The 27,667-nt window shown below is 43.7% G+C and overlaps 1 protein-coding gene across 1 annotated transcript in view; it reads right to left on the bottom strand.

Moving 5' to 3' along the window:
- Nucleotides 1-27,667, bottom strand: part of GRB10 (growth factor receptor bound protein 10) — a 147,090-nt gene that overhangs the window by 61,729 nt on the left and 57,694 nt on the right. The window contains exons 3-5 of the mRNA XM_084857685.1: nucleotides 17,998-18,094; nucleotides 4,652-4,868; nucleotides 1,951-2,092 (exon numbers count right to left, since the gene is read on the bottom strand). Coding sequence (XP_084713811.1) covers nucleotides 1,951-2,092; nucleotides 4,652-4,868; nucleotides 17,998-18,094 — 456 coding nt within the window. The remainder of the gene's footprint in view (nucleotides 1-1,950; nucleotides 2,093-4,651; nucleotides 4,869-17,997; nucleotides 18,095-27,667) is intronic.

Genomic DNA, 27,667 nt, shown 5'->3' with positions numbered 1-27,667 from the left:
CTTGTCATAATGCACATTACCTCAACCTGACCTGACCTACTTGACTGGATCTGACGCACTATAACTTGACTGGCCTGTTTTGCTGTAACCTGACTGATTTCAACCTGAATCTGCTCAACTCAGCTTACCTCTTCCCTTGCAGGTCCCAAGCCCTGACGAAACAGTATATTTCTTATGCTAACCTGTCACAGAAACTCTCCATTACATCAGGGACCTCACACCACTTCACTTGCCTCAAAATAAGCTGCCTGCTCTCTCCCATCTAGCACACTGAGTGCCAACATTACATCACTACTAAAGATTCTCCATGGAACCATGCCTGCCCAATTACCAGTCAGTTCTGCTATTCCCTAACACATCAAATATTTGACCACCCCAGTTGTTGTCCTGCCTGACCTTACCGCAGTCTCCTTTTACAGTGTCTATCAGCTTTTCAGGCTGCCCTCAGCTGGCTTCCCTTCCAGCCTTGAAGTTCTGGGACAGAGAAAACCTTTGTTTTAGGAGGTTCATGCTCACAGCTTTGTCTGCTGCTACAAAAAGATCCCTCAAGTTGCTGATCCAAGCTTTCCAGCAGTTTACACATTCCTCAAGATCTAGATTTCTTGTGCATACAGGTCACTTTTTATAAGAACCACCCCAACGAACTGCTCTTACACAACTCCAACATAACCAAGACTCCCTTTTAATGCTGAAACCTTACTTATTTGGGTGGTCTAGTTTAGATTACTTCCTCTGTTTGTTCACAACAATATTACTTTGCAGACAAAGAAAAGTGAAGTCATACATTAAGAAACATAGACTGTAACAGACATGGTACCGAGATAGTTAATGATTTCAACGTACTTTTTAGTGCATGAAACAAGGGGTTCTCAGTAACACCACTCTTTAGCAACACTCCTTCCCTTTAGTCAAGCTAAAAATTCATAGCTATTCTCCTCCTGGCCCTTCCCCTTTTCTTCTCTAATTTCAAAGGTAACAAGGGTATAACACAAAATTATTGCTTCGGAGAGAGCAATCCTATGGCCACTGGACAGTGTCTTGACAGCCATAGGATTTTTTGGTTTCTGGGAACCGAGCTTGGAGCCAGGGTTCCAACCTCACTTCCCAGAGACCTCACTCCCTGCCCCCTCGCAGGCAGCGCAGTTCTTCCCCGTCTCTGCACTCGTAAACGCAGTGCGGAGCAGGCAAAAGAGGGGTTTCACAGTGGCAGGGAGGGGAGGAGACTGTGGAAGCATTGTTATGATGCTTCCTATGCGCTGTCCGGTCTCCCTCACTCCCACTCCAACACCCCTAGCTAGACAGCCAAAATTGGCTGTCTAGCCACAAATGCAGGGCGGCCAGAGTGCAGAGGAGAGGATCCCCTCCATGCTCTGCCCGCCCTGCACTGGATAGCCAGCCACCTCCGAGTTCAGAGGCAGCTGACTATCCCAATAGGACTGTGCCCGAATTCAGTTACATGGATATATTAAGGGCTTTTTTACACTAATGTGACTACTGCAAAAATCTGACATTAAATCAACACGAGGCAGGTAAGAATTCTAGATATGAAGTATAAATTCATTGTTGCTAACTCCAAGCAACTTTTTTAGTCTTCCAAATCAAATGAGTCATTGCCTACATTAATAACATTCAAAGAGGATACCAAACTTTTATTGCTCTATTCACTACAAAACAATCCTCATTAACTGAAAGAAGGATTCTTGATGTGCTTTGCCCTTACAAGGCTTTTAAAAAGCTTTGAAGTCTGTCTGAAGACTGTCTTGCTTACAAGTCTTTACACTGCTCAAAGGAGAGGGATTTTATTTTTAGCAAAATATTACATTCCTCCTTCCCTGCTGCTCCCCCGCCCCATTGTGATTAAAATGTCAATTGCCATACTCCAAAAACCAGGAAATCTGTATGCTAAAAACCAATCATTTGCAGAATTGCAACTGAAAAGACAGAACTCACCTGTTTATTAGCAGGTTGACTCTGAGGTAGAGATCCAGGTGCCAACACAGGTGAGCTTGCGGGGCTGCAAAGCTCAGGAAAGGGATTTGGTATGGCAGGTAAAGAGGACGTTCTGAACTGCTGCTCCTCTTCTTGTAGGCGTCTACAGAACAGATGGAGATTTTCAGAGGGGAACCTGGTTAGCATTAACCTTGGTTAGAGCTGGTGCAGCAGTAACCCCAATTATGGTTGAGGCTGCCAGAGTGGTGATGGTGGGAATCCACATGTGAAACAGGAGGGAAGCCTATGGCCTGTTTTCTAAAGTTTAGCCATGGTTAAAACTTGAAGCCAGTTTTCCCCAACCTAGTGCCCTCCACATGTTTTGGATGCATCTGGAGGATGCCAGGTTGGGGAAGGCTGGATTGAGCCATTACATCTGCACAGGCCGCAAGAGAAACTTTGCCAAAATAATAGATTAGGCTAAAATTAGCCAATGGGCCTCCATTCAAGGAAAACAAGAGCTGGAACAGGCTTATCAAGTTCAACTGTGAACCCTTGTGTAGCTGAGTCACTGGTCCACCAACAGAAGGGAGGGAAGCTTGAAGCATACTTGGGGACTGGCTACTACTATGTATCCTTTACAATGTTCACAGACTTCAGGATGGACAACATGGCTACTTAAGGCTGTCAGCATATTGCATGGAAATACCCTACACCAGGGGTGGGCAACTTGTGGGCCTCCAGATGTTTTGGCCTACAACTCCCATCAACCCTAGCCAGCATAGCCACTGGTGAAGGATGATGGGAGTTCTCGTCCAAAACATCTGGAGGCCCACACGTTGCCTGCCTCTGCCTTACACAAACCCCAGCATTCTGATCTGTGACATGCAAGCTTAGTTCTTTCTGTGAATACATCTGACAGTTCAAGGCATCTAGACTGTGCATCACTCACTACAGATCAGTTAAATTAGGTATCATTAGTTCTGTTCAGGTGGGCCATGTCAGCTGGCCACTCAGTGAATGCATTGTGCAAAGTACTGTTGGACAAGAGCGATTTGGAACCAGTATTCTCCTCTTCATAGACTATGGTTCAAGACACATCTCTTTAATGGGTTTTTAAGTGGCTTCACATTTAATTGGTAACATTCTGGGAGACTACAGGCACATGCTCTACTCTAGATTGGCATAAAGCTATTTTAAAAATGTTTTAACTCTTTTAACCATTGTTTTATTCTTTTGTCATGTTGTTCACTGCTCCAAAATCTTCTGATGAGGAGCAGTATATAAATATTGTAAATAAATAAATTAAATAAATATACTTGGGTTTTATGAACATCAGCAGTGGCACATTTATAAAAAGCCAGAAAAAATGGGCTTCTCCCCTCACATTCTGCTTATTATCTTGGTTTTTCCTGGTAATCTAGACCATCCTTCCCCAACCTGTTGCCCTCCAGATGTGTGGGACTACAGCTACAATCATACCAAACCACTGGCTATGTTGGCTGGGGATGATGGAATCTATTTTTCTAAAGAAAACCAATGCAGAAGTAGATCTTTTTCAACATGGCCTTCGTTACCACTTTGATTAACTGCTTTCCCAAATGAGTAGTGTTGTTGGCTTTGTTTTGCCCTGATGTTTAATATACTTTTAACACAGAGGCATGTCTACTTCTAGCTTAACTCACTGGGCTCTTTCTGATTTCTAAGTGCTCTGTACTCTTGAGATGGGCCATGCTAAGCATATTTATTCAGAAGCAAGCCCCACTGTGGGACTTACTCCCTATCAAGTGTCTTTAGGATTGCAACTTTAGTCATTTCCAAACTGCGTGCTGAGGTACAATAGTGTGCCATAAGAAATAAAAATGGAGAGTCCTGTGAGCCCAAATGCACCAGCCCATAGAGGAAGCTGATCACTACTCTAACCTTGCCTTCCTCTGATCAGCCTCCACTTGGGAGCAAGTAATTCCACCCAGCCTGAAAGATTCAGTCATTCCCAGCGCAGTGACAGCAGAACTACCCATCCCCACAGAAGGCTGCCTGTTGTCTGCCTGCATGAATCACTCCTTTGGGCTTACTTCCTTCATGTCTCACTCCAAGATTTCCCAGAAGCATTTGGTTGGTCACTGAGGACTAGATGGACCCTTGCTCTACTCCAGCAGGGCTCTTCATGTCAGAAGGCCAATCCAGAACAATGATTCATTCAGAAACAGGGAGTTGGCTCTTCTGAAGGCAAGCAATGTTTAACCATCTACACTTTATGTATTTAAAAATCAATATTTTCTACACACAGAAGTGTGCTTCAGCAACCAAACTTGGGAAATTATGTGCTAAATATTATGCAATTTATATACTGTTAAATTTATGTACCGATGTATCCCATATCTGAATGGGCTGTAGAGACGCCCCTACCAGTTCTTGGCCTTAGAAGCCTTAGTACAAAATTTAAATAGTATATACATTGAATAATAAGGCCAAAAGACTGCTAGTAGCATCTCTACAGCCCATTCAGAGATGGGATATGGAACCACTGAGGTAGATCTCCACTATTTTACAGAGTGGGCAACTGAGGCAGGGGGAAAGTGTAACCCACTGAGTTCCTGGCTGTGATTAGAATCCAGGCCCAAGTATAGCAATCCTTCCATTGGGCCACACTGGTTTGCCAAGATAGTCTGGCCCCCGAGTTATTCAAAAGAAGAAAGTGGTTGCTTTATTGCTTCCATACCTGACTGCCATGATGCGTACTGGCTGAGACCTTTGTACTTTCTGTCTTGGAGACACAGGATGCAGTGAATTTGTTCCTGAGGCTTGTGGCTGGCTGCGATTAAGCTGGCCATTCTGAAGGAGTGGTGTGCTTTCTGAATGCATATTGTAGGTGGAGTACAGACTTTCAAAGGAGGAGTTCATATCGTTAACTAAAGCTTCCAAGTCCACATCATCATCTGAAAGGATACAAAGAGGCAGACACAATGAAGGTCAGAACATGAGGAAAGGTGGCATTATTTGGGTATAAGAGAGACAGATCATGAGGGATAAGATTGCTCAGGTGGGGGAAACACATATTGGGCTGGTTCCTATGCAACACTAAATGATAGTTTAGCACAGCCTTCCCCCAACCTGGTGCCTTCCAGATGCATTGACTACATCTCCCATCATCCAGCAGCTCAGCATGGCCATTGCTGACTGGGGGATGATGAGAGTTGTAGCCAAAACCATCTGGAAGGCTGGTTTAGAGATGCAAGAATAAGCTTTAGTGAACTTTGGGCGTACACCCCCGCACAGCCACAAGGAGGCGTTTGGAAGCACTGACTTCAGTTTTATATTAACTGGAGCTGGGCATGTTGGCTGAGCCCAACCAACAGTGGTTAATCTTTACTCTGGTTAGTGGAAACAAGCCAACTTCACACTACAGTTCATGAAGCTGGCTTGTTTCAACCAACCATGGTGAAGATTAACCACAGCTTAGGGTCTGTCTACACTAAACTGAAGTTAGTCTAAACAGAAGTGGAAGTTCCCTATTTTTCCATGGCTGCTTCAGAGGAGGAGAGGGGAGTGGAAGCAAACAAACCCAAGGCTCATTCTCTAAGCTAAACCATGGTTTAGAGTTGTCTCCGAATTCAGCCATTCACTTACCCAGCAGTTCACTTCCCCAGCTGACGATCCTGTGTGTGGAGAAGCTGGTGCACAACCCACCCCCATCTCCAGCACCCACAGACCCAAAGTACCTTCTGAGGGGTGCTTCACAGAACTGAAAGAATGCTAAGGCAGCCTTTTTATACCATACAGCTAATTGTCAACTTCCTAGAAATCCTAAAGATTGGTTCATGCACTTACCTGCCCAGCTATCACCTCTTCCTCATGACCACAGCCCCCTAAGCCCACCTTCCCCAACATGATGCACTCAAGATGTTTTGAACTACAACTCCCTTATCGATGCTGGCTGGAGCTGATGGGAGTTGAAGTCCAAAACATTGGGAAGACAACCCTTAGGATGTCGAGGAAGTTGACAATTAGCTGTAGGGTAGGCTGGCTTAGCATTCCTTCACATATCTAAGAATCTAATATCTTTGTTCAATCTCAGAAGCTACAATACACCTCGAAAGCTCAGTTTTTTCAGGGTGTTACCAGATGTACCTTCTAGGTAAGATGTTTGTTTTTGATGGCTGTCCTCCTACTCAATCATGTTATTTTCTTATTAATCAGAAAAGGAAACAACATTAAGTAGCTACTGATGGCAGGACTAAAGTACAGGATGCACATTACATCATTAGCAGCCACTTTCTTCTAAGATCTACTTTTCCTGATGAAGTGAAAACAGGCAACTAATCCTTGCAAATCAGCAGAAGATTAGCCACCTTAGTCTGGCCAGGGAAGTCCAATATTAACTTCAGCCTCACATCAAAATCTTGTTAACATGCACAGTAAAAAAAAAAATCTAAATCTTAAAATTTGAAATGTGTAGTCTCCACGAAAACATGGCAACTGGGATTGCCACAGACTATACTCACTGGCTGCACGTCCATGTCATGGCAAGCCACGATTGCAGAGAACTCTGGTTTACTGCAAATGAGCAAGCATGCTAGAGTACTCTGCTCTATCGCTTCCTGCTTGGCTTGCAACAATGGCTAAACAAACCAGGGAGCCTCCATCTGTGGCTTGTTTAGTATTATGTCTGACCTGGGATCTCTCACTTGCTGCTCTCCTAACAAGCCAGAATCATAATCCAAGAACAAACCCGCAATGCTTGCTCTTCATGGTAAGTCACAGTAAGCCGAGCCGCTAAGTGTCCACCCTGGCTCTCTGATGACCTCCTGCAAGGTATGTATTTACAGCATTCCTGTTTTCCCTTCTTAGGTTTACCCCACCCCACAAAAGAAAATCCCTTAAGAAGCACTAAACTGCTTTTTGAATTCAGCGAAGTCAAACATTTCCAAAAGGAGCACCTTTAAAGATGCTTCCCTCATGCAGTTTAACTAAACCTAAATTAAAAACTTTGTCAACTAACGAGCTAGCATATATTTTCGAGAATCTACCGACAGGTTTAATGTTTTATTTTGCTGCTATTAATTTATAGCTACACAATAGGTTTATTCATTTATGTATATCGATATCGATATTGTGATTATGTTTTCTTCAGGATATTAGCTACTCCGAGAGTCCATGGAGCTATATAAAACTTAAAATAAAATTAGTGTTACTTCTCTGGACACCCTCCATATACGAACTTTGGACACTGCCCCAATATCTACTCTGGCAACACTATTACAGGACCTAATATTGTCATCCACATTATCAGGGATTCATACACCTGCTCATCTTCCAATGTAACATGTGCCAGCATCATCCACCAGTAGCCCCTCTGCATTCTGCCTAGGACAACAGGCCAGTCTCTACAAAATGAATAAAGGGCCACAAATCTGACATCAGGAACTGCAATATTCAAAAACCCATGGGGAAAACTTCAACCCAGCAGGAGACACCGTCACCAACCTTAAGGTGGCCTGTCTTGAACAAAGGAACTTCAAACACAGAGTATAAGACAAAACAGCTCAACTCAAGGGTTTTAACTTTATCTCTGCAGCTTGAGGAAGGAGGTTTTTGTTTTTTTAACCAATGCAAGGTTGTCTCTTATCACCCATCAACTGTTTTGTGAATGGCCACTATTAATAACATAATTATCACAGAATTGTCATGTCACAGAATTTAATCAAGAGGAGGATCTGAATCAGAGCCAGATTTCATGTTTTCACAAATGGGAGTCAGCCATTCTTTCTTTGTCCCAGAATGCTAGCAGTTATATGATACTTCTGACACTTCCCAGTAACCCATTGACCTGGTTCGCATGTAATGCCAATGCATGGGTTGTTTAACCCATGAATTGGTGGGGCTGCACTGGAACATGTGAGTTGCCTCTGGTACTCTCACTGCTTTTGCTTTGCTCTGGGTTATTTGTCCCTCAACAACCCAGAGTTCCGGATTCACAAGTCACATCAAACAGGGCATTCCTGGGTTGCCAATTAAAGTAAATGCAAAGCAGAAGTTGCGAGAGGGCAGGAGGCATATGTTTCTACACAGCCCCAACAATCCATAGTTTAAACAACTCATGAGTTGTCATCACATACGAACCGGGCCATTCAGTCAACCAGTCAATCACCATTTTGGTACCATGTCTATACTGCAGACTTGGCCAGATTTTTTAATTTTTCTGCTTCTTCCCCCATCCCTGTCTGTTGTACTACATAGCTTCATGAAGAGTTCTGGAGAATTCAAAAGCTTGCACAATGTTTTGTGGCATTCTGGTTGATCCCAATGTAGGTATTGCCTAGATATGGATTTTGGATTCCCCCCTCCCATCCCCCCACACACATTTTGCCTAAATTTGATGTATGCCATGGTGACCTAAAACCAGCAGGTGGCACTGCTTCCTCTGAAAAGTGTACTTATTTTTTTTTAATTTCACCTATTAAGAACATAAGACCAGCTGAGCTGGATCAGACCAAACACCTATGTAGTCCAGCATTTCCATTCCTTTCCTAACGTTCCTAACATGGAATTTACCTTTTTTTCACTGCAGTCACACACTAGGTTGACGTCTTCATTGAGCTGTCCAACACACCTGGTCAGTCTTGTTTCCTGAGAACCAGGAGTCAAGCAGACACCCACAGCTTCTGTCCAGCGTGCAGGTAGTCATACAAGTGACACTCAGGGAATACACTGGATAGCCCCCACATCCCAGCTGGCTTTCTCCTTTCACAACTGCTTTTATTTGGGGGTTTGTTCACCCCAAAAGCTAAGTTATTTAGGGGGCAATCCTATGCATGTTTAGACAGAAAAAAGGCCTACAACTCCCAGCATGCCCCAGCCATGCTGGCTGAGGCATGCTGGGAGTTGTAGGCCTTTTTTCTGCCTAGACATGCATAGGATTGCGCCTTTACTATCAGAAAGGGGAGGCTATTGCTCTGGTCTCCTTGCCCTGTCGCTAAACATACATGGGTGCTTAACCCACCTATGTGCTTAACTTTTGTGCCCCTGGAGCTGAGCTGTGTCATCATCTGGATTCCTAACACTTGTAAAGCTGGGCTCCCTCACAAGCCTGTCCTACTTTATTCCTAGCTAGCTTCCCTCAACTGCTGCTGCAGCCAATTAGATTAAAAGGCCTTGTTTAAAATTCAAGAGTTTATGGCTCTGCTGGGCTGCACTAGACCCCCGTAGTGGAAATCTAGGTCAACTGAGCCTGCTGGGAAGGGAGATTTTTATCTGGGGAGTGGACAATGGGTAAGGGGATTAAGGAGGATGTAGTTAGACCCTTGCATTCCCAGATGGGCTCTGACTCACGATGAGCCTGTCTCAATCTGCACTTTCTAGACACGCACAGTGGTTTTTCATACTGTTCTTAAAAACTGAACTAAAAGCTGAACTCTTAAATTGGATAGTGGCCTATACTAAACTGTAGTTTATGAACTGCACTTAAAGAACTAAAACTCAGCCTTAAAGCTTAGAGTGAAGCTTAACTGAACATTAAGCCTACGCTTTGTATGGAGTATTTTCTGCTAGCAAGGTGTGCACTGTGGCCCTTCTCAACACAGTGCAATGTATTCATTTTTTAGCCATTCTGAATTAAGTATCTGGTTGAGGTTTTCAACAGCCACTCAGCTTTCTCTGCTGCACCAGGACTGAAAGTACTATCAGCTTCTACGGGTGTCTCCCCCCTGGTATTTAGCTCCTGAACGGTAAGTTTCTAAAGGATTCCCCTCCTTGAATAAATTAAATGTGACATAAATGAATTAAATGGGTTTCACTTACTTTCTCCTCACATGGGTGCTTAACTTTTCACTGGGCCTGAAATGCTTGGTCAGCTAGGGCTCCACTTTGTGCTTACATTCTCAACAGCCAAGAGCTGGTAATGAATAACCAAGGGTGCAATCCTATACATATATAGACAGAAAAAGAAGTCCTACAACTCCTAGCATTCTCCAGCCAGCAAATTAGTTACTCTGCATTGGTGAACTCTTCCAGTGTCTGTAGCAACCAGAAAGCTACTATGTGCAATGAGTTAATTTTAAAGTTTGCCTCTTGCTTTTTGAAAGATGAGTCAGGGTTCGGTGATCCTTGGCCAATGGGCTGCTCTCTACTCCTCCCATACCGTTGTTAACCCATTCTCTCCCCCACCCAAGCAGGTAGAGGGAGAGAGGTCCATTTGAGGTTTTATGGCAGAGGAGCAGTTAGGCCATATTGTGTCAAATACGGAAGTATGTTTTAACCAGTTGTTTCATTTTCCTTTCTGCTGAAGCACAACTCCAGATTTCATCGATTCTCAATATCTTAAACAAAAACAGGAAACCCATCAACTGTTGTTGTTTTTAAAATGTCTGAAGATGGCACACAGACCAATGCCTTCATTCAAGGGCCATATGATGCATGCAGATCAGGTCAGTGAGCATCTAAAAAAGGGCACTCCAAATACACGCTAATTGTTAATGGAACCCTGCAAGGCTCACACACTGGTGGAACTTTTGCCCTTCAGCAGGTACTGATATGTGAAAGCCCCATGTCCAATTCTTAGCTGAGCCAGGATGGTTGGAGTGGGGGGAGAAGCGCTGAATATACAAAAGAATTCTCTTGCCTCACAGAAACTGCAGAGGATGTTACTAAGTAGGTTAAGTATGCAATGATTCAACTGCAGATTCAAAACAGTGGAGCACTGGGTCAGAGCTGGACATCACAGACGTTAGTGACCAGGCATCCTGAGCTGCATTATATCAGGGTTCAGTGAGTGCTAGTCAGAGGTCTGGCAGTGGTCAGAGCACAAGTCAGAACACACTGCACAAGAAATTCCTGTCTCTATTTAAAAACACATGCTAGAACAGTGGCTTGTAGTGCCACATTAGGATTCTTGGTTCTTTGTGCCACCCTGTATCTGGAAGAGGGCTAGTTTTATGCCCTTGCCATTTTATATACTCATTCTCTGAGTGTTGAACTGTATGCAACCAAAGCAGCACCATCCATGCACAAGAGGGAGGTGGCACAAGGTCTGAGGGAATCCCAAGGTTTGCAGAAGTATGAAAAACCCTAAAGGGGTGGGGAGACACCCAAAGCAGCCCAATGAGAACTGAGCAGGCTCAGTAGGCACAGAATTAGAGCTGTGCACAAATGACCCCTTGAAATTCTCCACCTTACTTGTGGGCAGAAAAATTTGGGAGATAATTTCACCAAATTTCTCCAGGGGGAGGGGAAATTCTCAACCATTTATCCGAAGTAGGGCTCCTCATTGGCAGGTCTTGTAGCACAGCTTCTTTCTTTTTTGGTAAGGGTTTTGGGGGGTCTTCTTGCTGCAACAGCATCAACTGTCTTGGCAGGCTGGCCCCAGTATGCATCCACTGCAATGCAGGTGGGGGCAGTATGGCGTCTAGCTCCAGGGATGAGGTGGAGTTAATGCTCTGCCAAAATCTGACCTCCAATTTCCTGAAAGATTCCTCCCCCCATGGAAGATGCTTCCATTGTTCTGCCTCATTCAGGATATGTTATCATTTATTTTTGTCGTGTTTTTGAGCTCATCTAATCACAGCTAGCCTCCCAGGCTACCTGTACGTCCTGATCTGAAAAAGCCCCATGGGAGGAATTACCTCATGGTGCCTTAAACTGGGCTTTAATTGAAGTGCAGGAAGCTGAGGAGGCTACAGGCTCCCAGAGAGATGACTGTACAATGAAAAACAGGACACTTGTGCTCACTCCTCAGCCACCTCCTAAGTAAGGTAAGCCCAAGAAACCCAAACTCTGCCCCTGAGAATTTCTCCGAAATTTCTTCATCATTGAATTTCTTTTTGAAAGCAATTTCTCTTTTAACAAATCGAATGAGAATGGTAAAAAAAAAAAAAAAAGTGGGAGAAATTTTCAGCACAGCACTACACAGAATGCCAACTGATTGTTGCGGGGGGGGGGGGAATGTGGGAGGGGTGCAATCAAGTATCTTGGAAGAGGGCATAGCCGACTGGAACACAGATCAACTTCACACTGCAGTGTTTTCTGCAGGTCTCACTTGTACTCTCTAATTGCAGCATTATTATAGGAAAGTACTATATGGGAGGATTTCTGGAGTTGTGCAACAGTGGTATGCTTTGGACTTTACAGGTGTGAGGTTGACTACCTGCTCCATTAGTAGTATCTGTATACATGGTTCTGCACTTACAGATTAGCAAGGTATCTAAAGTTAAGAGAACTGTAATCACTTACTAGAAGCATATGTGCTGGGAGTCTGTTTTTCTTGGCAGACCATGCCTTCCTGTCTGGTACAGTCATGCCGGAAAGGAACTTGGGCATATTGCTTCCATTGTTTGGGATTTTGCAAGGCTGTTATGCAGTGCAATGTAATTTTCCATCAGGGCTTCTCCCCTCCTCACCCACACAAGGCCCTTAATAGGTTTCTCCTATTGGTGCACAGGAAGGGGGAAAGAATAGCACATGGCAATCATCCAGATAGTTAGGCCATTGTCTGCAAGTGACAACTGAGAAAGTATTTGCAAGACTGACATTAACTAGAATGTACAATCAGTTTTAAAATAGCCGAATTGCACTCTCTGTTGTGCATTTACATTTATAGATGCACAGAAATGGCTTGAAGAGTAAGGTGCTTTTAACTCTTGCCCACCATTTCCTTTTGATAGCATCAATCTGCTGTTGAGGTCCAATGGACCCCTTTAAAGTTCTAGCTGGAAATAAAGTTAAAAGTTAGATTCAAAATGCCTCCAGTTTAACCTAACAATAGATATTACAGGTATTCCATTCCAAAAGCACAGTTGTAACGCAGACTTGCCATCCCACAGTCCGTCTCTAAGAAATCAACAAGATAGCAGAGATGGCTCTGCAGGGTCTACTGCACATCTTTCCTGCTCCGCAGAACAGGGAGCCAGAGCCATTTCGAGCTTAATTAGGTCCTTCCTTTTCAATTAGCACTTCCTAGCCCCTAAAATCACAAGTGGGTCTTTCTGTCAAGGTGCAGCTTTCGTAACTGGTGAAACAGGTAAGGCAGTCACCCCTCTCCCTTCCCAGACAAATAATGATAAAAAGAGACTCTGGTCCCTTTGGTTCTTTGTCATCTTTTCACCCTGCTGACCATCCATACTTTGCACGCGGAAGACTCCAGCTTCAATCCCTGGCATCTCCAGGTAGGGGTGGGAAAGAACACTGTCTGAAACCTTGGAGAGCCACTGCCAGGCAATGTAGAAATGCTGAGCAACATGGGTCAATGAACTGATTCAGGATGAGGCACCTTCCTGTGTTCCTAAAGTCAAATTGGTAAGGTAAAATTTACTCCTGAGATCCCACAAACCCCCACAGTTCTTTGTAATTAGTTGTGTGTTTTTTCACGGTAAACATCGGAATCTACTGGGGGGGGGGGATTACAAAAACAGAAGTTATCTACTCCCATGCTCTTGAAGAGGTATAACCACAAAACCTGGAATATGATACAGGCAAAATGCTAAGTTATTTTCCCCTACCCTATTTTGAGAAGGTGCTGGGATAGAATGGAACCTAATTAGCTCAGGGGTGTGGTAGCTTCACTTTCCCATTCATTTCAGTAAAAGTAAACCAGAACCCTGATAGCTTAGTAAGTTCAGTGAAACACCACAGGACAACTGACCCCGTAATTACTGAGGAATACATGGAGCATGAAGCAGTTCAGATTTGCTAAAATGTTTTACAAATTTTTCAAACAGCTGCTGGGATCCACAGTTACCTATTAGTTTGCAAGGGTAAATACAATGTGTGAGACACAAAAATAAACAGGCCTCTGAAGAAGAGCAGTAGAGGTTGATACAGGATTGTTGCTCTGTACAACAGGGATGGCAGAAGTGGCAGAAGGTAGATTGGGACCTACTGGTAGATCCCTGGGTAATCTGAAGTAGATCAGCAAGGATTTCTGACTCCCAACCGCAGCAACACAATTTCCACCCGCCCACCCCTGCAAATTATATTGCTGAAATGAATAAATGAATAAAGTTTGGAGCAACCAGGAGTGGATGAAGGACTGTGAATTCCATTCAGTTCCATTACCCAAAGCAAATTCCTAGGCTCAAATTCTTTAATTCTATGTCTTATGCACCTGGCTGCAGTTGGTAGATCTCTTGTTTCTAGTAAAAAAACAAAGTAGATCCCACAAGCCAGACGCCTGCCCAGCCCTGCAGTAGACAACAATTCCTTGCCCTGGTTCTTACATTTGATTCTAAAAGAAAAAGAAGCTCCAAAGCACCTATAATTGCTGTCACACCAATCCCCAGAGCAGCTGTAGGCAACCATGCCTCAAGATCCACCCATCACCTCATCCTGCTCTTCAGGCAAGAGGAGAACAGCTATTATACACTCATCCCGCTGGCAGCAAGGCACCCGGCTGCTCTTTGCTAGAAGAAAAGTCCTAGTTCTTATTCCCTCAGCCTACACACACACACACACACACACACACACACACACACCTACCTCTCACCACAAATGTGAGCAAAGCAGCTCTCTTTGCCTGAAGTGAGGAATGAGGACAAGTCTAAAAGGAGAATCTTAAGGCACAGCTACCTGTTCCTGCTTTGGAGATCAGGGGGTGCTACAGCCACCAGCAAGCTTCTTTCCTTGTGAGGCCTTATTAAAAAGAGAATGTGTTAACCAGGGCAGAATGCGGGCAGGGCAGAAAGCTGATAAGAAATCCCCTGGTTGATTTGGAAGCTGTATCAAAATTAAGCCTTCTTTCCCAAAACCACTTGTAACAGACTATCAGTGGTCGAGAGTGTTCTAACCAAATCCTGACTGTATTGTGGCTCAGTAAGTTTTCAACCCTACAAGGAAGCTATTTTGATTATGAACAATATCGGTCAACACCTGTTTGCTTCATACCACAACACAAGTGACCAAGGAAGTATGAACTTAAACAACCAATTTATCAGTAGTCCATTCCAACTACCAGAGGAGTTAAATAGGGTGTATTCTAATTCCTTTGTTTCTAAATTATATATAAAAGATATGGTGCTCAAACTGAGAGGTGATAGCTTTTTCCCTGTTAAAATTGGTCATCAAAAACTTCCAGTGTTATTCTAGGCTGATTACATTACCTTAGTAGCTCAAAGTAGTCATAGCCCTCAGATGTCTAATGCAGATGTAGGATTAATGCCAAAACAAACAAACAAATAGCTATCAATAACGCTCAAGCTAAAGTTATGAGGTCTGGTCACTGCCCATCCTACTTTATTGGAAGCTGGACGACTATTAGATTGCTCAAGCTACTTTCTTTAGCTAACATGACCTGGGATGTACAAATTCAACGTTCAAAGCTTAAGGTACTATTTAAGGTATTTATTTTATTTATGTTTCGCCCTTTTTCCCAAGGGAGCCCAGAGTGCTATGACAACACACGAAAACACACACACTAATAATTAAATAATTAAAACCTCTAAAGAACAAACATTATACAGCACACACAGTCTGAAACTGTAAGGCTCCAGGACCAGGTTACATCCCCAAAACTCAGGTAAATAGACACGTTAAATGCCACTAAAAACTCAGCAACATAGGGAGTGAATCAAACTTTCCATAATTCCAAGGAATTCCAGAATTGGGATGCCACTACAGAGAAGGCCCCATCTTGAGTCACCGCACCCACTGGTTGGATCACAAGCAAGGCCTCCCCAGCTGATGTTAAACCACAAGTCAGTTGGGACTGAGGGGAGGAGATCTTTTAAATACTTAGGTTGTATGTTTTTAGGGCTTTGTAGGTCAAATCAGTCCATCCTAAAGGAAATCAACCCTGACTGCTCATTGGAAGGACAGATACTGAAGCTGAAGCTCAAATATTTTGGCCACCTAATGCCAAGAGAAAACTCCCTGGAAAAGACCCTGATGCTGGGAAAGATTGAAGACAAAAGGAGAAGGAGACGGCAGAGGATGAGATGGCTAGATAGCATCACCGATGCAATGAATATGAATTTGAGCACACTCCGGGAGAGAGCGGAGGACAGGAAGGCCTGGCGTGCTATGGTCCATGGGGTCACGAACAGTCGGACACGACTTAACGACTGAACAACAACAGCAACAACACATGTACCAACACCTTGAATTGGGCCCAGTAGTTTACACTATTCTTCATTTCTCTAAGAACAGAGAAAGTAATTTAGTGCATGCTGTCTTACGAGTTTCTGAAGCATAAGTTACTTTTCAACTAGTATATGCCGAAGTCTGGGATAGCTTTGGGGAACTTTCAATCATGGGAGCAGTTTAGAACAGCTTTCTTAAATACATTATTTCTGCCAGGTAATGCATCAGTAGCAAAAGTTGTGGTTTAAGGGCTTCAATCTAGACAGGAATATAGCAGAGTGTAGGGCTGATAGTGAGAGTAAGTCTTGTTTTTCTTTCTTTTTTCGTTTTGATGCTAACCTGTACTACTGAATGTAATGTATATTCTGTATTTTTCATGTTATAGCCAAAGAAGGGGAATGATGATTGAGATCACCATCCTGCCAACCAGGTTCAAGGTGGTGCCAAATACTGAAGCACCAGTTTTCTAATCAGATTCTGGAAGAGTAGCAGAAGTTACTACACAACCATTTGCTTTGGAGTACCAAATTAGAGGGGCCGCGGTGGCTTAGTGGTTAAGACGCTGAACTGCAGACTGGAAGGTCGGCAGGTCAGCAGTACGAGACCCGAGTGCTGCGTGACGGAGTGAGCTCCCGTCTTCAGTCCCAGCTTCTGCCAACCTAGCAGTTCGAAAGCAAGAAATTGCAAGTAGATAAATAGGTACCGCCTCGGCGGGAAAGGTAGCAGCGTTCCGTGCACCTCGGTGTTCAGTCATGCCGGCCACATGACCACGGAAGCGTCTTCGGACAGCGCTGGCTCTTCAGCTTAGAAACAGGGATGAGCACCGCACCCTAGAGTCGGACACAACTGGGTGGGGACACCTTTACTTTTTACCAAATTAGGAAAGGGGATGATTCTAATGATGGAGATGGTCCCAAATATCTGTTGGCTGATACTTTCAGAAGGAAGGGCTGGATGTGCCTGATCTCGTCTGATCTTGGAAGCCAAGCAGGGTCAGTCCTGGCTAGTACTTGGATGGGTGACCGCCTGGGAATCAGGCTTCCTGCATTGAGCAGGGGGTTGGACTCGATGGTCTTGCAGGCCCCTTCCAACCCTATGATTCTACGATAAGACACATTGCAGCGGTCCTTTTTTGCACCAGGCATAATCTGAACAAAGTCTGAACTAAGGCGAAGGGTGGCTCAGTGGTAGAGCACATGCTTTGCCGACAGAAGGTCCTAGGTTCAATCCCCAGCATCTCCAAGTAGGGCTGGAAAAATTCTTGCCCGAAACCCCAGAGAGCTGCCGCTATTCAGTGTCGACAATCCTGGGCTAGATGGACCGATGGTCTGACTCCGTGTATTGCAGCTTCCTATGCTCCTAAGTCTGCATAATTCCTCCTCTGTTCCATTTAATTCCCTGACATTTATTGCATTCTAAATGGCATTCTGGGGCTTTTCAAATGCCTAACAACGTATCTCTCTCTCTTCCCTTCCACCACTTTTCCCCTTAGATTCCAACATGAAGAAGAGTTTGGTGAGCTCAAGAGTTTGCTTTCGTTACTTTTTAGTTTTTGCGAAAAAGGTATTATTTATTTCATTTATATCCCACCTTTTCCCCTCCGAGTAACCCAAAGCGGTGTACGTAATCCTCCTCTCCATTTTATCCTCACAACAACAACCCTGTGAGGGAGGTTGGGCTGAGAGTCTGTGACTGGCCCGAAGTCACCCAGTGAGCTCCACGGCTGAGTGAGTGGGGACTAGAACCCAGGTCTCCCAAGTCCCAGTCCAAGACGCAAACCACTACACTGCACTGGCTCTCACCATTGTTGTATTTGGATATTTTTCTTATACAGCAGGGATGGGCAACTTGTGGCCTCCAGATGTCTGGGCCTACAATCCCCATCAGCCTTAGCCACTGGTGAGGGATGACGAGAGTTGGAGACCAAAATACGTGGAAGGCCAGAATCTGCGGACCCCTGTTATAGACCAATCCATCTTCCTGTACAGTATGTTCCCTTACCTCCTTGGTGACTTAACGAGATGCGACTTGATTGTTCTTGGAATCCAGGTTCCACCAGATCCCGCCGAGTATGTGCCGATGTCTGATCTACGCTGTCCTAGAACAAGCACCGAGGGGAAAAGCAGAAAAATATTGCTGAGAACTAACGAACAGTCTTTGCCTCTTCAGATGTAATGGGTACATCTGTAAAGCAGTAAGAAAAATACTGATGGCATCATGAGCTGAAGAAAGCTCACAAAAGTCAAAATTGGAAATGGCTACATTATATAATGCGTTCCTCAAATCATTTGATCACACTGCATTTTAAAAAGTTATTTTTCAAATAAAATAATTCAATACAACTTCATGGACTTTGCTTGAGTTTATGGGCAGAAATCCAGCTAGGAAGTGAATAAAGATATGGGTGTTCTATTTTGCCACGGGGGCAGATGCCACCAGTTTCAAGAAGCAGAAGAAGGGCTGCGGCTCAGTGGTAGAGCACCTGCTTCGTATGCAAAAGGTCCCAGGTTCAATCCCTGGCACCTCCAGGTAGGGCTGGAAAACTCCTGCCTGAAAGCCTGAAGAGTTGCTGCCAGTCAGTGTCGACAGTACTGGGCTAGATGGACCCAGGGTCTGACTCAGTATAGGAACATTCCTATGTTCCTAAGACATATTTTCTTCTGAGACAAGAAGTCTCACGTGACCAGTCCACAAGCCACTTGAGCAGGTACCTGCAACTAAGCCAGTTTACTCCTGTTGGTTTGAGTGGAGCAAAACTGGCTTGACAGCCCTCACAACTAATCCCTGGTAACCAATGGCCTCAGCTTCCCATCCGTAAAGACACACTTAACAGAATTCACCTCACTTGATGGGAAACTGAGCCTAGTTGATTGTCATGCATACATAGTAATATTGGACCTATGAACCTACCTACTGCAGCCTAACATAATATGTGTGCATTATATGTATATTCTCTCTTTCTCCTGCGCACACACACACACACGCTCAAATAAATTTCCCCCCACTCATTTCAAGCAATGCATACTTGTACTTTAGGGGTGGGCAGAAAGCCCACCAGTAACCACTTAGTATCTGCTGGTTGATACAGGATACTTGCAACAGAATGCTGGATCAGGAGTACCATAACTTAACCCAGCAAGAGCACAAGGCACTTGTGTTCTCAAGGAAGAGTCCATCTTAACTTGGCATCAATCAGTTTAAGGACTTTGAATATGTACTCTTAGCATTTTGTTTAATCCCCCCACACATACACACACACAGTTCACCAATGGATAAAGTATACGGAGGACACACAATTGGCTACACTACTCCTTCCACAAAGCAACAGAAGAACAAAGGCAAAACAGGGTTTTATTTCAGTTTTAGCACACACCCTGCGAACCTATGAGGTCAACCCTTTATGAGCAGGCCCATGTCTTGCCTGGATTGTCAGCCAAGGGGCTTTCCCTGCAATAATTAGCAGTTCATGTAGACCCAAGTCCATGGAACTCATTTGCAATGCCTGGGCTACATCCTGGAAGGTATGAACCAATCCAGGAAAAGACAGGGAACCTCAGAGCATAGGCAGAGTGCATTTACCTCACCACTAAGTAACCCCAGTCTGCCACCAATTGTCTGGGATTAAAAAGAAAAAGCTTTCAGGTCAGAGTGGAATGCTCTAACTTAATAATGTAACAAATACCTCAGATATGTTTGCAAAATGTAGCTACTGTAGACAAAATGAATAACTCATCCCCATCCTTCTCTTTCTGGGCTGCACATGGAAACTATATAGGAAAGCCTCTCCCAAATTACTGTGGCTTGGAGTTAGCTATAAACTTGTAATTTTTAATTTATCTGTCCACCGCTCAGGGAACTCTGGTTACTGGGTCATCTGTAAGTGTAACAAATAAATAAAATAAGAACAGAACATGGGCATTCATATCAGCAACTTCTACTGACAAAAACCAGGTTAACGTCAACAGAGCTAATCTAACAATTCTTCTAGAAGGCAGACAAGCTACAAAGCTTGTGAATGTATTTTTAGTTTTCAACAATAAGGCCAGTGAGGCATCACAAGGGCTTACAGTGTGGTTTCCACAGGTTTATATACTCCAACCAATTTTGGTCCTGAAAATATTTGCCTAACCTACATATTTCTACATATTACATGATGTGTGCCACAGTCCAGTGGCCTAAAATCCAAGAAAGCAGGTGGTTGCTACAACCAAGCTGAACGCCACCATTCCAGGCCGAGTACGCGACAGAAGGAAAGGTGGACAGTGCAGACATAGTGCAACTTTTTTTTTTAATCATGAAATGTTATTCTATTTTGAAACAAGGGTGACAAAATAAAGGCAACAAAAAGAAGAATGTGCATAATAAATCATAATCACCCAAGAAACAAAGGAATGTACTAATTATAAATCTAAGTAGGAGCTCAATTTCTAACGATAGTAAAAATACAAGTTCTACAACATATGAAAGAAGCGCGTACAGGTATATGCCATTTTGTGTGTTTGTGCATAGTAATAAGAGAAAATATAGGCAACTGTATTTTGTTGGAAATTTATCAAAAGTTTGAAGTGCCTCAGCATAGGAAATGAATGGAAACCATGGTGTCATAACATCTTTCTTCAGGATTCCTTCCTCGCTGCACTTGCTAAGTTTATACATATGCATAGTCTCCCAAATTTTATTAATCCACTGCTCTTTAGTTAGTTGCTTTGGAGACTTTCACTTACAAGCTATACATAACTTTGCAGCTGTATACAATTGCAGAAGATCTTTATGCAGGAATCCAGGATCATTGGGTTCAAAAAGATGAAGCAGCTATCAGCTATTGTTAAGACCCAAAGGGACTCTTATGTTCCTTTCTTCTAATGGACAAATCTCCACTTTAAATTGTTAACTCAAAACAGTTAACCCCCACATCTTCCATTTGTATTGCAAAATAGTGGCCTATTTGCTTAATGGATCACTATTTTGCAATAGATATTGCAGGCGTGGGGAAAAGGGTTAGAGCCCCACTCTGCCCATGGTAGGGTCCCAAACTGGATTGGGCCCCTGAGCCTACTCTAGAGTAAAAATTAAAAAGGCACAACTGTAAGACATATCTTTAAAGTAATGTCTACTTTGGCCCTCATTTTAGCCTGGATTGATTACAGTCACCATGCAATGGTAAAACCAGGTAGAGAAGGGAGACACACAGTATTCCACCTGAAGCCCCAATTTCAACTGTAACCTGAAATGGGCCTTTATTATTTCCCCCTCAGAAATAAGGCTCTCTTTTCTTGCCTGAGGGAGCTGTGTGGTGCGCTCACAAACTCAACTGCATAAGTTGACCAAAGTAGCTTTGCAACACATTTTCACTGGAGTTTTAAAAAGTGGTGCTAGGGGGAACAGGGACGTGAAAGGATGGGCATACACTTATTTATGTTGCGACTGTACATTAAGAGCCGTGTTGGCTTAACAAAAAGCAGCTACATATCATTCCACCATCTATTTATACAAGGTGTTTGAAGACAAATAAGGGCATGTTGCCAGCTTGCAACAGCAATCTAGGTGGACATGGGAACAAGGTCAGACAATCGGTAAGTGTTCTGTATCATGCCTGGCCGCTGAAGAGGGAACAAATATTCTGTGCATACACAGACGAGGCTTCCAATATTTCACAATATTTTATGCTTCATTTATCCCTTTACCATCTTCCTTCTAACTATAAAGACTTTCAGCTCCAAACCCAAGGCATGTGTCTGACTTCACTTAATATCACAGTAAGCGAAACGTTATTTTAAAACCCTTCCTTAAACATTAGCCACTATAAAAATGGTTCACACAGGCCAATGGTCTTCACTGATTTCCACGCAGAAGCCACTTTGGCTCCACGCACCGCTGCCGATGCCATTTGACAGCCTTCCCCAGGCTGCGGGGGGCCTCACCTACCTACCCAATCAAGTGGCAAAGCTGTCGCCAGAATTGGCTTGAGGCCTTTCAGGCCTTCCATCCTTATCCCCCTTCATGCTGTCCAAGCATGGCCTCGTCAGTCACCAAGTCACCAGGCAGGCACATTCTGACAGCCTCATTCTCAGTCTCTGGATTGGGATGGATTTTCTTTCCTCATCACTTGGGGAAATGAGTAGCAAAGTCTACTACTACTCAGTGCTGCAAAGTCTCCCAATGCAGATTCACACTGCTCTCTCTTTTTCACCCATACATTTAATTTTCCCTCTACCTCCAGTGCCTGAACAGTGTACCACTGCAGCTAACCAATCATATTGCTCTTTGCCCTTCCTTCACTTCAGCTAATTGGCTGATTGTTCCTGCATTCTCCTATCCACCCCCACCCTACACTAATAAGCAGCTGGTCTTCTGATGCCCCACTCCTGAAGCTTCCTCCAGGAGCCCAGATCACAGCAGCCAAACTACTGCTAAAGGAAAACCTAGAGAACCTCTACTGAGAGTGAGCAGCTACTGCAAAGAGGAAGAGAGATGGAAAGCCAGACTTGAGGTGACTGGGAGCCAACTGCGATCCTCAAGCCTTGCAATGTACACCAGTCGCTGGGGAACATGGGCAGGAGAGTGCTCTTGCTCTCGTGTCCTGCTTGTCGGTTCTTGGTCAACAGCTGGTTGGCCACTGTATGAACAGAATGCTGGACTAGATGGACGTTCCATCTGATCCAGCATGGCTTTTCTTAATGAAGAATACTGACATAGGCCATTTAATCCAATTATAGGAAGCACCTTTAAGAAAACATCTGAAACAAAGGAAACAGGAGCCTGTGCAGGTTTTAACTTTAAGTCAACAAAACACTAAATACGCACAAAGAGCAGGAGTGAACAACTACTCTTGGGTAAGATCTAGAGGTAAGCAGTAGGGCCATAGTTCCCATCTTGAATGTTTGCAGTACATTCTTTTGTACAAGACTATTGGTTTCCTGTAATGATGACAAACATTAACATAATGAGCTTGTCCTGAATTCCCTTATTCAATCTTACTCATGATCTGAAAGGCCATCTCTACTTTAGTACCTCTAACCACACTGTCCACAAGTCTTCACTTTTGATGGTCTCCAACAACCTCCCCGCAGGATTCTTAAGGCAGTTATGAATCAAGTACTTCAATGTAATTAGGATGACAGACAGGAAAGTGTCTGAGCTTTCCAGTTTAAGTCAAAGATTTATCTCTAGGATGGACAGGTCAAAAACTCGAGATTCCCTTGTACCATGAAGTTAACAAAAAAGGGAGGACTACCACTTACAACAAGTGAGAGATGGGGACCAACCAAAGGAGCTGCTTCTTCTCCCTGTTCAGCAGATTTTTTTTTTTTTTTTAAGTACAGGGGGAATCTCCAAGTTGCAACCTGGCAGTCCTACTGATCACATTTATTCAGCATTTCCCAGAGTTGCTATCCACAAAGAGTTGGTCCTACTCCCTAGCGCTGTATGTTTTCCTCCACAATTAGTAAATCTTCCAGCCACGTTTAATACCAAGTAGCAATGGATTTTAAAAGCTGATTCAGACTTTTGACTTTGTTCATATATATTTTTGGAAGTTTTCAGCTCAGTGGTAATTGTAAGAATGCACGTTATACCCACTCCATCCAAGTGGGTACCTGGCCCAGTGTGGTGACTTTCTCAAAGCAGCTAGAAATTGAGCACTTGGCCTTACACATGCAAAAATATAGGCTCTCAGGCCTGCAGCACCTCCTCTAGCTGTTGCGAGTGCAACATAAACATAGCCTTATCGTAAGCGAAGGGGAATTTCAATAAAATGTTTAGTTTTCATGGACATTTTTCTGTTGCCCTAAATCAACTAAGATTGGATTTAACATACTGGACTTTTCTTTAGTAAAGAAAAACTATGCTGGGTTAATTTTACATGTTATATAAGTATGTGAACGTCCCCATCCCCCTGCCACCGCCTCCCGATAGCCCGAAGTAGTTAAACTGAAATATTTGGTTAGAAAAAAACCCAGTAAAATGTACTTAGCGTGGTTTAAGTGTTACGTTCAAACAGACCCAAAGCTTTACTTGGAAATTATATTTATTAGAATACTTGTAAATATTTTAAGGCATGACAACTCAACAGCACACACTTCCCTAGAACTTAAGGTACTGAAAACTGGTAATGTAATTTTAGCACGCCTGAAGAGCTGTGCCCAGAAATATATGTGCTTCCTAGGGATAATCACCCGGGGCGAAAAGATAATTATAACTTTAATTTTCTAGGTCCATTTCAATCTGGCTTTAGGCCCAGTTTTGGGACATGCCTTGGTCACCCTGTGGGATGACCTCTGCTGAAAGACAGACAGGGGGACTACAACCCTGTTGGTTCTCTTGGACCTCTCATGGGCTTTCAGTATCATTAACCATGGTATCCTTCTGGAACGGCTGTCTGGGTTGGGAGGTGGGGACACTGTTTTACAGTGGTTCCATTCCTACTTGGGTGGTCACTTCCAGAAGATGGTGCTCTGGGGGTGGGCGGGCGGGCTGGCTGGCTGGCTTATTTATTTATTTCTTAATCACCCATCTGGCCAGTCACCCAGCCACTCTGGGTGATGTACAGCAGTACAAACAATCTAAAACAGTACAATTAAACATTAAAACATCATATTCTAAAAATACCTTAACCCACCCCAAATGCCTGCCTGAACCACCAAGTTTTCAATGAATGGCGGAAGCTTATTAAAGAGGGGGCATGGCGGAGTTCCCTAGGGAGGAATTCCCTATTGCTCTTTTCCATGACAATTACATCACAGGGCTCCACGGGGCTCTCAGTTTTATCCCCCATGCTATTTAACACCTACATGAAACTGCTAGGGGAGATTATCCAGAGATGAGAAGCTCAATTCAGACAAGACGGAGGTACTATTAGCAGGTGGTGTGTCTCCCCAGCTGAGTGGCATTCAACCTATCCTGGGGGGGGGGGTGGCACTTCCCCTGAAAGATCAGACATGCATCTTGGGGTGCTCCTGCATCCATCACTGTCACTTGAAGCCCAGGTGGCCTCCATAGCCATGAGCTCCTTCTATCAGCGTAGGTTGATATACCAGTTGTGGCCCTACCTGGACAGAGAGAGCCTAGCGACAGTTATCCACGTTCTAGTAATCTCTGGGTTGGATTACTGCAATGCACTGTGCATGGGGCTACCTTTGAAGACAGTACAGAAACGTCAATTAGTTCAAAACAGAGCTGCTAGGCTACTACCTGGGACTGGGCTATATGATCATGTGATGCCAGTGCTTTGTCAGCTGTATTGGTTTCCAGTCCATTTCCAAGCCAATTCAAAGTGTTGGTGTTGACCTTTAAAGCCCTAAACAGCTTGGGGCCAGAGTACCTAAAGGGACATCTCCTCCCACATGTACCTGGTTGGACACTTAGGTCATCTATGGAGGCCCTCCTCTAGGTGCCCCTGCCAAAGAAAGCTAGATGAATGGCTACGAGAGAGAGGACCTTCTCAGTTGTGGCACCCCACTTATGGAATGAACTCCCCAAAGAGGTTCACTTGGCACCTATAGGGCCTTTCTTTTCTTCCAGACATTTTACAGACCTATTTCTAGATTTTTATGGCTGCTTTATCGATTTCTATGCTGTTTATTGTTTGGCATTACATTGTATTTTATTCTTTTATTTGCACTGTAATTTATACCTTTAGCTTTTCTATGGCATTTTAATTTTTTAACTGTTTGTAATCTGCCCAGAGAACTTTAGTTATTAGGCGGATTAGAAATGCAATAAAATAAATAAAGACATTTAAATTTGACAAGTACCGTTTCCATTTCACTTGCCCAATTTGATTTGGGGCTCGATACAGATTTATGATGGATCAACTGTGCTACTGGAAGTGGACTTCCCTGCCCCCTCCTTCCCACAACAGCCCCTTCAGCACTCACAAAATGCTACAAAGGGAGTCAGGTGACCTTGTTGAATGGGGTGAACTATGGTGTGCAGGAGAGGGAAAATACACCAAAATTGAGCAGAGAGACTTTATGTGAGCAGAGCCCTTCCTCTTGCTGAAGGCAGATTCTGGATCCAATCCTTGATTTATAGCCAATCCCCAACATAGAATCCAGAATGTATTATTCAATAATTGTGATAAGGCGGCAAGCATCTACAGTTGTCCCTACACCTTCTCCACAATTATGTATGTCTATTTTAAGTACTGCTTTATTAGACAGAAGCAGTTCATCAGCTTGGGAAAGGATAATTGTGAATCAAGCAAAAGCCTTTTGTTACATTGCAAAAAGCTTTTAGTGACTACAGTAAAAACTCCACAGGAAGAACTTAAGTTTAAAAATACCTTTGGGGGAAGGCCTTAGTTGCTCACCCAAAGGAATAAGGTATTCCAGCCCTAAACCTCCAAAAAGCTAAGAAACCTCCTTGTCAACATTATGTATGCCACCTAATCCTTCCTATAAACACCTGTGGGATGCTGATCATCTGATCATTGTATGGATTAGGGACGGGTGAATGAGCAAGGTTTGAGATCCCTAGGATTCTCTGATTGTCATCTTGCTGCTTGTCTCGTGCCTGATTCCCATTCGCGTTTGTGATTGCTCCTTGTTCTGCATGAACAGGAAACTTGCACAAATCAAGCAGTGATCAAACAGGAGATTTGCGCAAATTCCCCAAAGTTCACACAAATTTCCTCCATAGACTAAAGCAGAGTTGATTCAACCTATGGAAGAAATTTACACAGATTTGAACTGGGAATCAAAAATGAGATGAATGCAAGCACATGTCTGACGATTTACGAATATTTTCGGTGGACATGTGCTCTGCTCACGTTTGGAGCTTTGAATGGGGCACGTTCACATGTTTTGAGAACAAAAATGAAATTCTCATCCATCTCTAGTATAGACATCCCAAATTGCTCAGGCAGTAGGCAAATAGCTTCATTCCTAAGTAATACTCAACAACAACAAAAAGTTATGCAATGGGGGCAATTTTAACCAAAGCATTTTAATAGGAAAAAATGTAATTTGAGCTTCATGAAGGTTGTGTGAAGACTTGAGAATAAACTCCAAGGTAAATATGAGATTCACCATTCAGTATAAGCGCCCCGCAAAAAAATTACACACAGAGAATGTATTCCATTCATCAACAAGCTCTCAACAGGTTCATTTAAATTAAAGCCTCCCACTGGTTGCCTCGGCTTTCCTTCTCCCCTCTTTGACACGCAAATCCTGCCCCCTCCCCCTTTACTTTTATAATAAAGCCTGTCTACAGCTGGTTTTTATAACTTGTGACCTAAAAAAGTAGATGAACACCCCGACAATCTCACTTTTGCTACCTGACTCAACCCGCAAAACATGGCGACTGCGAAGCCCTTAGAAGGACACATGAGGGCGGGGGGGGGATCACCATGCAGTAATTGAACACTAATTGTCCCAGGAAAAGAGACACAGGCTAACAGGCACTTTGCTCCCCAAACATTCAGCCTCTCTTCTGCTTCTCGATTCCCCGAGACTGGGTGCCTCTTTGCGTTCCCTCACTCTTCATGGGGCAAATATTTTGTTCCTGCTTCAATTCAGCAATTTAACTTCCCGCATCTTCACCCTGAACTCAGTATTTCTTCCCCAAACATCTTACTGAGAGCTGTCCCAAGGCTTTCAGAGAAGCAGGATTACAACCCAGCAGATGCATCTGAGAAACATGAAGCACAGAGGGAAATTTTACACAAATAGCC

Source organism: Heloderma suspectum, chromosome 5 (assembly GCF_057233095.1).
Source record: "Heloderma suspectum isolate Gila_16-S chromosome 5, 16-S_ref, whole genome shotgun sequence".
NCBI lineage: Eukaryota > Metazoa > Chordata > Lepidosauria > Squamata > Helodermatidae > Heloderma > Heloderma suspectum.
Note: the sequence above shows the minus strand (reverse complement) of the source record. Positions and strands in the feature narration are given on the sequence as shown.